Genomic DNA, 14,677 nt, shown 5'->3' with positions numbered 1-14,677 from the left:
CCTTATATACTGTATCAGGATCCATTTTATATTTTAAATTACTAAAACTTAAATTCAACCTACTGTCTAAACTTTGAGGGCAATTCGAGCTCTCAGGAAAATTATTTAAATCTACTGGAGGGCAATTCGAGCCTTCACTTAATTGACGATTCGAGTCTATACCTAATTGACGATTCGAGTCTACACCTAATTGACGATTCAAGTCTACTAAGCTATCCCTACGAATTTTATGCCTGGAGGACACAGGACTATTTTTCATAGGACGGAAAATTGTGACGAGGAGAAAGCAACACTGATGGAAAAATAATTCAATGTACTCACATAACTCGTCGACTTCCCTGGTTTTCTTTGCGTTGTACTGAAGTTTGAGTACGCCCCGGCTGCTTCCAAATGTTCTTTGATATTTCGGTGAACGCTTAAGAGCGACAGCTAGAACGACCGCGCGCGGTGTCGAATCTAGACCCCGGAAATCTTCTTTATAACGATCGTAGTAGCCCCGAAAGTATCCTACCGACTGCGCCAATTACGATTTCGTCAGCCCGGACTCCCAAAAAAAAACCAATAGTTAGCTAGGTATTTATTATATTTAAACTTATAATTAAATTACAAAATGACATCCGTTATCGATGCTAGATATAATCGGAGTGGCAAACATATTTTATTTAATTAAAATGTTAAATCGCGGTAAACACTGTGTCAGCAGAGTAATTCCTTGAAGCCGGCACGTTGACCATACACGTGCCGCAATGTCAGCGATCTTCTTTAGGGTACCGTATGTAATTCACACATAAACAAAAAAAATAACAATAATCAAAGAGAAAAAATTAAATAAAAAAAAAATTATATATCTCTCATAATATCTTTATGAGAGATATATAATTTTTTTTTCCTTTTCCCATTCGGTTCGTTTCAAGTGTGTAATGCGTGTGTTCTGTGGCTGTAATTGGCCCTGGCTCAGCATTATGCTGAGGAGCAGAATGTTTCACAGCGCTGGTCATTCTACCAGAGACCACATAAGTTAGTTTGCGCCTAAGTCGCAAATAAAAAAGAATGTATTAATACTTAGTAGAAAATAATAATTATAATATTAGTAAAAGTTAGAAGTGTAAGTAATGAAGTCTTGTATAATGTGGTGTGAAGTAAATAAAATTAAATTAAAAGTTAAAAATACGAATAATTGTGACGATTAGTTGTGTGTGTATCTGACACACGCCGTTTTTTAAGCCATGCCGGTTTCCTCACGATGTTTTCTTTCACTGTATGAGCGAGTGTTAAATGCGCACATAGACAGAACAGTCCCTTAGTCATTCCCTTAGTCCCCGAAACTTCGACGTCAGGGATGAGAGTACACCCTAAAGCCGACACAGCTCCTAACAAAGTAATATACTTGTAGTATTTATTTATGTTGTAGCTATACCAAGCTTTTAAGCTCGCTAGCTGTATAGGTTTCAATTTAAATTTGGCTTGTAGGCGAGACATCACTTCATGTTAATGCAAATTTCCTCTTCAAACGGTCCCAGCGTAGTTTCCCGGTGTAATTTCGCATTGGAAATTCATCTGTCAGTCACTTCGATTGTATCCAGACAGAGGCTTCTACGGAACACAGCTCAAAGGCCCAACGTTCTCTATTAAATATGATTAAAGAGAGAGTGCTTACATTGCTTCGTGTAGATAAGGATAAATTTGTAATACAAAGTGTGTACGGCGTGTAGTACAAAGTTTGTAGGACATAATATTTATATGGAACAGAATTAGAAATTTGAAAAAGGGCTAAAGGGCACCAGTCATGGGGACCACCATGCTTTTGTTGGTGGTTATGCCAATAAATTGTAGCTTATGTGAAACGTTGATACTTTTCACACAGCGCCATCAAGTAATAAACAAATTATTTGCAATAAAATAATAATGTGGGTATAAATCAAGATGAAAGCTATCCTATCTTTTAAGTTAGATCAAACTGCACATGGTGTGCAAATTTGATTGATATCGGTTCGGTAGTTTAGGAGTCCATAGCGGACAAACAACGTGACACGTAATTTATATATATTAAGACTAGCTGACCAACATTGTTTTGTACCATGTATATTATTTCTAGTAAAAAAAAATATTAGAGGGGTGAAAATTAAGGGTTGTATGTATTTTTTAATAATAATAAAAATTTATCCAAAAAAAAATTACTTAGAGGTTTAAAAGATAGATAGCTGACTTGCTGAATATGTATAAATTTCATTAGAATCGGTCGAGCCGTTTCGGAGGAGTATGGGAACGACACGAGAATTTTATATATTATAGATGTACCATTATTATTAGCAGCTTGTCTCTCGACAAAGGCCTCCATCAAATGTCGCCATGTTGGTTTGTCCATCGCTTTGTATTCCATTATACCTCGGCTTACCTTCATATGTCATCCTTCCAACACCTCACCTATATCCATTGTGAATATGTATCATTCATTCACGCAGGTTTTATTGGTATCATACTAATAGTGTAATAATAATATGCAAGCACATTTAAGAGAGAGGACAATATAGGCGAAAAGCGTGAAATCGCATAAAATAATTACTTATATGAAAAATAGTTATCAAATGACGTGTTATTGTAGCAATTTGGCGAATTTTAAATCTAAAAAAAAATATCGGTTGTCTGTAAAGTCGGTTTACTGACGATAGTTAAACGTGACAACGTCATAAGAAAATACTGATGGAATGGTTGCATTCTTCAAAAGAAAATTTTAATTTTATTTATTAGATAGATATTTTGTATGGATCTAGAGAAGGAAGTAAATGGAAGTCACAATTGAATTGATCAAATTACATTTATTTGTACGCATAAATACAATTATGTCAATTTTTGTGTGCAAGCGAGAGCGCGGAACGAGTGCTCTCGCTTGCACTTCAAGCCTTAAATGGAACGCCTCAGAGATAACGCCTCAGAGGTAACGCCGTACGAGTCATGTTTTTTCGTGCGTACAGCCGGCTCCATCGAATTATAAGACGTTGTCACGTCAAAAATACACTTTTTTTGGTATGGTCATCGAAATATTTCCTAACGAATTCGTTTTAATTTATAACGCACACGCGATTCTTTTAATAACGTGTGTGTGTGTGGGTGGTGCTGTTCCATAAAAAAGTGGTTTATTGATATACACACCATTTAAATGAACTCAGTCGATAATGAGATTGAAGTATCAACTGTTGGAGTTTTATTATTCGAATGTTGTTTTACGAAGATATGAAAGATTCTTATCATGATGGATGATGACTTGTCCATAACGAGATAAAGTTTAACATATTTTTCTCAATTAAAAGTAATTTTCACAATTTATCTGCACAACTTTTTGGAATAATCTTCATGCTGTTGGAAATTTTGCTTAAAAATGTAATGAAACATTTTTTTTTGTCTTTTTGTAACCCCACGTTTGTTATGTTTTGGTACGAAAAAATAATGTGTAGAAACAAAATAAAAGGAATACTCAACGGTTTAAGCGAATTTATTGTTATACAGGTGCTTATAATATACAAAAAGTATAAAATTGCTCTAAATACACAAACATAATTCGTAATTTAATAAAGTTAATCATATATATTTAACATATAACAACTAGGTAAGCCCCATAGCAGTGGCCAGACACATTTTTAAGACAATTTCAAAAATCTATTAACGAGGTTTGAACGACTGGTACAAACCCCACTAACTTCTTAATGCCTTTGGAAGTATTCACCATTACAAAACCACGATAACCGCGTGACAAATATAATACATTGTGAAGGAAATTCGTAAATGTCTTCAGAATGTATAATAATTTTAATGGAACGCTCGGCGCCAACACAAAATTTGGTACGCGTAAAAAAAAAAAAAAATGCCTGCTTCTGATCCTAATATGTCCAAGATTAAAATGCCTTACATTTCTAAACGGTACTCAAACCAACTCACGAGTTTGAGGTCAAGTGTTAGAAACTCAGTTATGCTAATGGATTTTTCCATCTATTTTCGACATGTCTTTCTGAAATCGTGAGCAATCCGCACCAGTAATAACCGTTGGCGTGTCTAGAAGGTTTATCACCTAATTAATATATATATACAAATATTTGACATGTTTTTAAACTCATTAACAACGTATTATAATTAACAAAGAATTGCCTTGAATAGCCTACACTAGTAAAATATAATACTTATACATATACATATTGGTACGTATCTGCGTACGTATGTGATTATGTGTGTGTGCGTGTTTGTGCGTGTGTGACTATTTACTTAATATATTAATTTGTATATCATTTTTGTACTGGGCACAAATTCTATTTATGGGGCGTTACAAGTTTTTTTTTGTTGTATCTGCTTCATGGCAATCTGCTTTCCAGCAATAAGCCACTTGTTTGTTTGATTTTACTCAGTTCATGTTTTCCTCAAGAGCCATACTTGTATGAAACTTTTCACACGACTCTCTTGATGTCAAGAGGTAAATCTTTTATATAGGCTCGGTACGTCCCTTCTTTTTAGCCGCTTATACTGAAGACCGCCTTCTCCGCTCAGAGCGTGTGCCAGTTTATTTACATGGGCGGTCAGCTTCACCTGGTATTTCAGGCTGTTTTGAGCTATTTCCTGTCGAACTGTTTTTAGGCCGAGGTCGAGGTATATGTACCTATTACTTATACAATGAGGAGCGTTACAAGTAAAGTTATTTTTATTTGTATTAACCAAGAAAGGAGTTGTATGTCTAGGGATAGAAAACTTAATTTGGTATAGGAGATCTGAGCAGTCGTAGGAGATTTGGGCAATCATTAAATATGTTATAAGTAAGTACTCTTTGAGAGGAGAATAAATGTATTGTTTTCTTTGCAGTGGACACCACAGCTCAGTATGACGCAGTGCGAGCTTATTTGAAGGAACTGGACATCTCCAGTGCCGTTTGGGTCGGCCTCATTAGGAGCAATCCTGATGGTGACTTTACATGGACGTTAGTTTTTTTTTTCTATTTAATGTCAAACTTACCGAACGTTGAAAAATGTAGAAGTATTTCTATCAAAATTGATGTATATATATAAGACAATAGTCTGTATTTCAATAGCAAGCAAGAGGCTAAATAAAACTTATATTTGTTTCTCTGTAAATAAAGAATGCAATTTTATTTATCGAGTATGTTACACACTGATACAATCCTTACAAAACTAACACAATCTTACCTGTAAATAAAGAAACGACAATAAAAGTTCATTGTTATCACCTCTCGATGCATATAGCTTAATGGTATTAAATTAATTTACAAATAAGATTAAATACAATTCAACAATCTCAGCATATTTGCCCTTTACATCTTTGACAATGTCAGCTAGCTTGACGTGACACGACGCGGCTCACTCACGAACTAGCAGTGCGCGCGAATATTCAAATTAAAGAGATCATTCTCTTTACATCTCCCTCCTCCAGGACGAGAATTGCTCCAGTAATTCTCATGGTAGCCGTACATATTATTCAGCGTTATCCATCATTTATTCCACCGTCCATTCGAATAAGTTTTGTTATATGGTATAAGCTTGTATTAGTTTTTGTTCTGCCTGTGTTTATTTTGTATATTGTATTCGATATTTTGTCTGTTATTTCAAATGGGCCGATTCTTAAATTGTCCATTTTCTTCCTATTTAATTTGTTTCCGTTTTCAACATATACCAGTTCTCCTATGTTGAATTCCCATTGTGTTCTGCCTTTATCAAATAATTTCTTATTATATGCATGTGATCTAATTGATCTTTCAAGTGCTTGTTGTCTATTTTGAACCCATGTTTCTGTATCTAATGGTTGTCGTAGTTCTTGTGGCAAAATACTGGTGACTTTTCCTTCTAATAGATATACTGGTGCAAAGCCTGTCACTGTGTGCTCGGTTTCATTATACTTATCTATACATTCTCTTGCAATTGACGTCCAGGATTTCTTTTCATTCTTCTGATTTATTTTGCACCTCATTTTGTTAACCAGTGTTTGGTTCAATCTTTCGTTGAGTCCGTTTGAAAATGGTGTATCTACCGCAGTAAATATTAGTTTTACATCATTATCTGTCAAAAATTCTTTGAATTCTTTTGAATTCAATCCTGGATACTGATCTGCTAGTAATATCTCAATGTTTTCCGTCTCCAGAACTTTTTTTACTAACTTGATGAAATCTGAAGCATTTTGCGTTTTTGATGTCAGAATGAACGCAAATCTTGTAAAATGATCAACTAACAAATGTAGGTATTTCTTTGTTGATCTTTGTCCTCCAAAGCCACCAATGGTATCTATCGACATTATCTGAAATGGTTTTTCGGCTGGTCCCAGATGTGACATTAATCCGTATTTATCCTGGCCTCTCGATTTATTTTTTATACAGGTTTCACAATTTTTGCATATTCTTTTAATGTTTCTCGTTAAATTCTTTGCTGTATAATAAGGACTGATTTTATTTATCATTTGGTTGATCCCTAAATGACACCATTCGGTGTGTGTTTCCTTTATTAATTTCACACTCGCTTCTTCAGATAATATAACTTTTTCTCTGTTTCGATCTTTTTTGTATAGTATCCCATTTCTTTCGATTATTTTGGTTTTCTTTTCCTTTATTTTCTCGTTTTTCTGCTGATCTGCCTTAATATCATCTATTGTTATCAGATTCACCATTTTTAAAATTTCTTCATCATTATCATTATCTTCCAATACTGGGTTTCTACTGAGACTGTCTGCTTCCGTATTATTCTTCCCCGGAATATATTTGATGTTGAAGTCATATTGTGACAAATAAAAAGTTAATTCACCAAGTTCATCGTCTGTTCTAGCCTTTATGTTGAGGTTTTCTAGTGGTTTGTGATCCGAAAAAACGGTGAACTTTCTTCCAATCAACCAATATTGCCAGTATTTGATAGCTTCTTTTATTGCCAAGCATTCAAGGTATATTGCCTTCTTTCTTTTTTGTGAATCATTGAGTTTTTTTGAAAAATAACCAACTGGTTTTTCTTTACCATTTTTTTGAATCTGTTTTAATATTGCACCTATACCATTCAACGAGGCATCCGTGTAAATTGTAATAGGCAGGTCTTTATCAAATATTTCGAGTACCGGTTGTGAGCATAATATATTTTTTATATTAGAAAAAGTTTCTTCACATTCTTCTGACCATATAAACTGGGCATCTTTCCTCAATAATTTATGTAGTGGATCCAATAATATCGAACTATTTGGTATGTATTCGTGGTAAAAGTTAATCTTTCCCAGAAACTGTCTAATATTCTTTCGGGTTTTGGGTGTTGGGAAATTTCTTATTGAAATAATGTTATCTTTGAGCGGTTTTACCGTATTATTTCCTATTATATGTCCTAGGTATTTCACTGATGTTGCTGCAAATGTGCATTTTTTAAATTTTAATCTGAATCCTTCGTTTATTATTGCTTTGAGTACTTTTTCTATGTGATCTATATGTTCTTCAAACGATTGTGAAAATATTAAGATATCATCAATGTAATTTTCTGTGAAGTCTTTCAAGTTATTATTTCTTAATATATTTGATAAAATTCTCTGGAAAATGGCAGGTGATGTTTTCAATCCAAATGGTAGGCAAGTCCATTGATAATGTCCATCCTGTGTGACAAATCCTGTCTTTTGTCTGTCCTCAATACGTAGTGGTATAGACCAAAACGCGGAATTTATGTCCAGTGTGGTAAAATATTTACAATTTCTTGCTTTAAGAATCAAGTCGCTTATCAATGGAAATGGTTGTGCTTGTGGTATGACTATCTTGTTTAGTTCACGAAAATCAATACAGAGTCTCGATTTTGTATTTTCATCTCTTTTAAATGCCAAGGTAACTGGTGCTGCGAATGGGCTGTATGATTACTCAATTAAGTTATTTTTTAGTAAATTACCCACCTGTTTTTCTATTTCTATTTTGTCTTCTAATGTGCAACGATATGGTCTTTTGCTACAGTACTTGTCCATCATTAAGTCTATCCGGGCTTCATAATCTGTTACTGTACCTACATCATATTTGTCTTTGGCAAATATAGTATTATAATTCTCTATTAAATTGTGTATTCGGGACTTTTTGATATTGTCCAAGTGATGTAGATTTGTTATGAAGTCATTTTTATTCACATGCTCATTAAAATTGACTTTAATTTCCTCTATCTCTTCAAATGCATTCATAGTATTTATCTCCCTCTTTGTTTTTTGTAAAATTTTTAAATCTTCATTTTGAGCTAATTTAAATTTTTTTATCATATCTAGTCCTATAATGAAATCTTCAAAGTCCAGTTTGTCTACAATAAAAACATCAACATATTCTTCTATATTAAAAATCTTTACTTTTATTCTTATTAAACCTTTTGTGTATGTCACACCATTGACAGTTCTTAATAATATTCTATTTGTATCTACAGAATCATTCTGTGTTCTAACTAACCTTTTGTTTATCAGAGACACTTGTGAGCCTGAATCATATATTCCATTTATTTGTATTTTGTCTTCTAATAACATATTTATTTTTATCAATGGTGTGATTACTCGTTTTTTGTCTCTTCGCTTAGATTTACTTCTATAACCGAATTACTTCCAATCCTTTTGTTATCTGCCCCTTCTTTTTTAAACCAACAAGACTGTTCTGGGTGGTATCGATTACCCTTATTTAAATACTGACAGGTTTTGCATGGTTTTTTTTCTAAACTGTATTTCTTATTGTCATCTTTTTCTTCCTTTTTTATTTTGAAGGTTTTATTATTTACCAAACTTTCACATTTACTTATTTCATGAAGCAATCTTGTTGAGGTTTCACACTTTTCAGGATCAATTCTGTTTCTAATAAATTCAGGTAAGCCGGCTGCTATAAGTGTGACCAGACTTTTCCCGCCAATATTTTCATCCATATCTAATAATAACTTTTCTTTTCTAATGGCGTATTCCATCAGTGATCCTTCTTTATATTTGTAAAATATGGCATACATTCCCGAACTCCATCCTTTATCGGCAAATGTGTCCAAAAATTTATTTTTCCACTCGGACCATCCAGCCTCGATTTTCAAAGTCTTCAATGTTGCCGAGTGCCAATCTGCACATGTTTTGTCCAAAAATAATCTTAATATTTCTATCTTTGTTGTATCTTCCTCAATCTCAAATCGTTTACATTCATTCTCGAATATTTCTATCCATTGTTTCGCATTTGAGAATTTACATACAAATTTCTCAATCATGAATCTTTCTGATATATTTTTCAAATTTAGTAGACCCTTTTTCTTCTGTGTGGATTCTACAATATCTGTTTGTTTTTTTTCTTCTTTTAAATATAGGTCGTTAAACATTAAATTATTATCTTCATCAAAATAGGCTTGAATCATTTCTTCTGTACATGTCATCCATATTGTTCTTTCTTGACCTCTTTGATTTAAACTTTTTCTCACTCTTTTGTAGGTTTCTGTTTTTGTTAATGCTATGTGACGACTCGCGTATTTATCAGTCTCAGACAGTGTATACTTTTTGTCATCTTCTGTTGTAATTGAGGTTATGGCAATTACACTCGTCTTATTGTCAGTTTGTGATGCTTCAAGCTTAAATGCAAACTGCAATTTTTGTGCCATTATAAACAAGTATTGTCGTTTTATAAGACAATAGTCTGTATTTCAATAGCAAGCAAGAGGCTAAATAAAACTTATATTTGTTTCTCTGTAAATAAAGAATGCAATTTTATTTATCGAGTATGTTACACACTGATACAATCCTTACAAAACTAACACAATCTTACCTGTAAATAAAGAAACGACAATAAAAGTTCATTGTTATCACCTCTCGATGCATATAGCTTAATGGTATTAAATTAATTTACAAATAAGATTAAATACAATTCAACAATCTCAGCATATTTGCCCTTTACATCTTTGACAATGTCAGCTAGCTTGACGTGACACGACGCGGCTCACTCACGAACTAGCAGTGCGCGCGAATATTCAAATTAAAGAGATCATTCTCTTTACATATATACCAGATGAATGATTTTTATTACGAGTATATTTATCCGTCATATGTTTTAATGATTCATTATTGTTATAATGATTTTTATCGTATTTATAAAGGTGACCATGCAAGGTGAAAAGCCAGTGAAGCTTAAAAATATGTTTTTACTCATACCATATAGTTGTGTTTTGAACATCCTTCCGAAATTTAAGTGTGATTCAAATTCAGTCTATGCGATTTAATATCTCCAATAGTCCGTATATTAAAGACTTCTTTTATAGAGACTACAGAGGTTTAAGTGGCGAAGGATATTGGAGTTCAGCTCCAGATTCGAGGACGGCACCGCTTTGTGCTGCGGCCGACCCTGCTTCTGACTACCGCTGGGATGCGAGAGCGTGTGGAGGACCTTCCGTTGCTTCATTTATTTGTGAATTACCAGGTACAGTAGTGGTGTCATCTCTATCTTACAAAGCTATTGGTTTATTAACGGCAAGAGGCATACTCATTATCAGTATCACCCACTCTAAATGAGAAACAAAAGAAATGATGGATGAGACAGCATAGTTTTGCTTTAAAGTATAAACCAAACATTTATTCCCGTATTATGTATATTTAGTACCGCAATGGGCGCTGGGTAGTGAGGGGTGTATGCTGAAAGCTCTACCGGCGCTGACTGTGCTGTATCTCCCAGAAAGTGCGGCTGTGCAGCTCACCACTGATTGTGGTCTGGCGGGAGTGCGACGAGTTCAATGTACAGGGAATGTTGTACGTAAATTTGAGATTATTTTCTTTAAATGTCAAATTTTTATTTAAATCCAGATATAAAAAAATATTAGTATAGTGTTATTACTCAAATTTATTATTTTGTTACAGAAAAGAGAAGATCTACTCAAAGATTTATCGTGCTCTGAGGATGATACATCAACTACTCTTTGGAATGTTCACTTTACTGGAAATGATATGGAAACAACTACAGGTCTCATGTTCGATGGAGACTCGGTGACGGACGAAAATATAATGACAGAGCAACAAGAAATTCAGCAAAGTACTGTAAAATCTTCAACAACGCAAACATTTAATTTGGTTACACAAAACGTACCATCAAAGCAAAATCAACTAAATTCGATGTTCGATAAAGTTCCAGATTTGAATATAATCGACAACAACAACATCTACAACCATATACCAACCGGACCATATAAGACAGACTTTTCAAGTACTGAGTATGCAAATAAATTAGAAGATGAGAGACATATGCATCACAAATTATTACACGATGAGCTGGCCCGACTTGGGAATTTCGAAAGCATATTTAATCAAGCTACTGACCATTTCGTACCACCACTAGTAATGGCAAAAGCTAAATTAAGTAACGACATGAATGCTATGTCTTTCGAAGAAAAGCTTGCTCAGGAGCACGAAGATTATGAAGAAATGACGAAACATTCAAATGACATGAAATTAATCAACAAAAACAATGTAGTTACAACCCAAGTTCCACAGTATAAAACAACAGATAAGATTATTATTAATACGCAGGATCTAATACATGAAAATAAGGATAAAGAAATTACGAAAAAAATAGTACCAAAAAAATACTTTTCTAAGGAAACAAAGCCACTTGACGTTAAACGTAAATCGCTTCCTGTTATGAACCTTAAAGCATCATTAGATGACGAAATTAACATTACTCCTACTTCTTCAATTACAACACTTAATACAAAAGTTATCACCCCTAAATATGATGTACAAAATAATACAGACAACGATGAAAAAGACGAAACATCAATTGAACTTACTGTAATTATTCGTGAACCTACAACAAATTTAAAAGATATAGAGATATCAAATGGCACTGATATGATAACAAAATATTCTCATCAAGTTTTTAACTCTTCTGTAACATATAATGATCTTTCGGAACATACAGTATTGATAACGAAACCTAATTCCACAAATGTAGGTAACGTAGAAATAATACAAGAGATAAATTCTTTAAATGATAGTTTTGTGGAATCCAATGCATCGACAACAGACACTACCCATCGTTCTTATGAAGTATTAAGCACGTCTGAACCATATAAAAATGATTTTAATCGTGAGGTTATTCAGACAGAAGCTAAAATTAATATCGTAAGTGGTAAAAGCAAGCATGTGGTTGAATCAAAACTAAGTCAAATACTCGATTTAGAAAAGTCAACAGAACAACCTATTTTCAAAGATGACATAGAAAAAAATAATGTAACTACAGAGAGTTTCCTAGATATTATTTCTCATGTAACAAGTTTTGATTCCAATAATAGTAATGTTCTGATTAACCAAACAAACCATATGTATATCAATAATATGGTTACCTCTTCACCTGAAAGTAATATGACCGAAAATCATGATAATCCTAATAACAGTTTACATAATAATGATCCTTTGGTATCGGAAGTGTTCGTAATTAATGTAACTCAGGATGAAATACCAAATATTATTATTAATGGAAATATTACGGAAATTATAGAACCTTCTGAAAACTTGGAAAGCAATATTGAGCTGCATTTGAGTAGTAATTCCAGCGAAGAAGAAATCGATGACTTTCAATCACCATTATTATCTGGAGCGGATGATTCTGAAATTCATAAGCCAATGCGCCGAAGGATTCCAAATGTTCAAAACCGCGGTAAAAAGTTTAATCCATTCCGCATTTTAGGTTAGGAAGAGGACAATAATGTATACTTTGACTGCCAATAAATTCTTAGACTAAGTGATGAAATAATACACAATTTCAATTTACTAGAATATTATACGTCACTAATGTGATCGCACAGTGCACTTAGCAAAATTACATTTATATTCACTGGCATTATCTAGTTTCTAGCTCACAACCAACCATTATTAGAATGCAATCTCACATAATTATAAATGTATCGTATGTCGTAAAATATACCTTTATTTTAATTTTCCAGTGAAAATTATATGACAGCGCATTAATCATTGAATGAAAAATGGGAAAAATTGCATAAAGTTCAAAGAAAAGTAATTAGTGATACGCAACTTTAGCGTATTAAAACGCAAACTTTCGTTGGCTTTTAATATTTCATCGTTAGTTTTGAACCATATCAAATAAAATCTAGTCAATTCATCTATTATAGGTATAGCATAGCTATCTTTTTAGAATCCTAGTGACTAGAATTACAAACCTGTGACATCATTGCCAAATCGAAGATAATATTTTACCACAAACTCAATCATATCATTAATCATAAGTTATTTATTTTTAAATCTATATTACCTCTTTGCATATAAGACCTTCTGGGCTGTAGTTAACTCTCAGTGCTGGCTGGTTAGACACGAAAAACAAAGAATTAAAAAGAACGCTGTAATGATGACATTTTATTCTTCCAGAAAAACATGTCTAACCAAATTACTTCTTAACACTGGTTGTTCCCTTTTACGATATTCATTTAAATATGCCGACTGAAATTCTATTTTGTAAACGTTTCGTGTAATATTTCATTTATTCGTATTTGAAATTAAATTTCTACGTATTTGTAAATGTCCTTGGATGTTTAATCAAATCTTGTTTAGATTGCGGTTAGCTAATATACCAACTTAATCCTTAAGGAATGGCTGTTACATAAAACGAATATTTTATAATTTATCACACTGTATGTAGCAGAAGTTTTATAAATAAATGTATTGAATAAGTACTTGTTTTTTTAATAATTTATAAAACATTGCAATTCTAAATACTTGACATAATAGCTTATATGGTGAAGAAAGGCCTGGCTGACGGCGTTTGATTTCCGACTAAACAGAAATAGTTTGGGGTTGAAAGCAAGTTGAACGCTGGTTGCAGGGTTATCGGTTCATCACCTACTTATCCGTAAAAAATATGAATAAAATAGATATATATTATGTTTGCTCCATTGGACGGTTACGGGACTTCGAAGATGTTGAATTAATTTTAAATAGCGTGTATAGAGTTTTGTGGGATACGGTATGGTTAAAATCCTTGTGTCTGTTTTCACTGATACTTTTTATTACCAAATGACTTGGGATATATTTAACACAAAGACAAGTATTCGTAAGCACATTCTAAACCGTGTGGTTTCTTTGCTTTTCTCATTTGTAAGTATTGAACAAAAAAAAAGACGAACGTTTGTAGAGAAAGTATCTTTTGGTACAAAGATATATGTGACATAAAATCGATGAGACCGTATGATGCCTAGGAATAAAATAAGTAGTGATCCCAAGCAATGACCAGTTATCATATAAAGGGTATTTCAACAAGAAGTTTGTTTTTCAATTGTGGCAACACCGAGAACGTGATAGTTTTGACATTTAGTTTTTGGCGGTATTCGTAGCAGGTGCTTTGGCAATTATTACAATGAATTCAATTTCGCTCGAAAATCGCATTAAAATAATTCAAATCCACTATAAAAATGGTGGTTCTGTTAAAGTTACATTTCGTAAAATTCGTGATATTTTCGGCCAGCATAATCGCCCTTCTGAGACCGCTGTTAAGAATTTGGTCGCGAAATTTGAGTCGACAGGCTCGGTACAAAATGTGCCAACACCAACACGTGTTCGACCGGGTCGTTCAACAGAAAACATCGCCGCCGTGAGCCACAGTGTTGAAGAAGATCAAAATTTGTCAATTTCACGACGTTCTCAACAATTGGGGTTATCCAAAAGCACAACATGGCGAATTTTGCGAAAG

The 14,677-nt window shown here is 33.4% G+C and overlaps 1 protein-coding gene across 1 annotated transcript in view; it reads left to right on the top strand.

The window, feature by feature from the left end:
* LOC125055685 overlaps nucleotides 1–13,664 on the top strand; it is a 75,028-nt gene extending 61,364 nt beyond the window's left edge. The window contains exons 3-6 of the mRNA XM_047658158.1: nucleotides 4,843–4,957; nucleotides 10,248–10,405; nucleotides 10,583–10,731; nucleotides 10,840–13,664. Of these exons, the coding sequence (XP_047514114.1) occupies nucleotides 4,843–4,957; nucleotides 10,248–10,405; nucleotides 10,583–10,731; nucleotides 10,840–12,669 (2,252 nt within the window). The 3' untranslated portion in view covers nucleotides 12,670–13,664. The remainder of the gene's footprint in view (nucleotides 1–4,842; nucleotides 4,958–10,247; nucleotides 10,406–10,582; nucleotides 10,732–10,839) is intronic.
* The last annotated feature ends 1,013 nt before the right edge of the window (nucleotides 13,665–14,677 follow it).

Source organism: Pieris napi, chromosome 14 (assembly GCF_905475465.1).
Source record: "Pieris napi chromosome 14, ilPieNapi1.2, whole genome shotgun sequence".
Taxonomy (NCBI): domain Eukaryota; kingdom Metazoa; phylum Arthropoda; class Insecta; order Lepidoptera; family Pieridae; genus Pieris; species Pieris napi.
The sequence above is the reverse complement of the archived record's forward strand: the minus strand, read 5'-3'. Positions and strand labels throughout refer to the sequence as shown.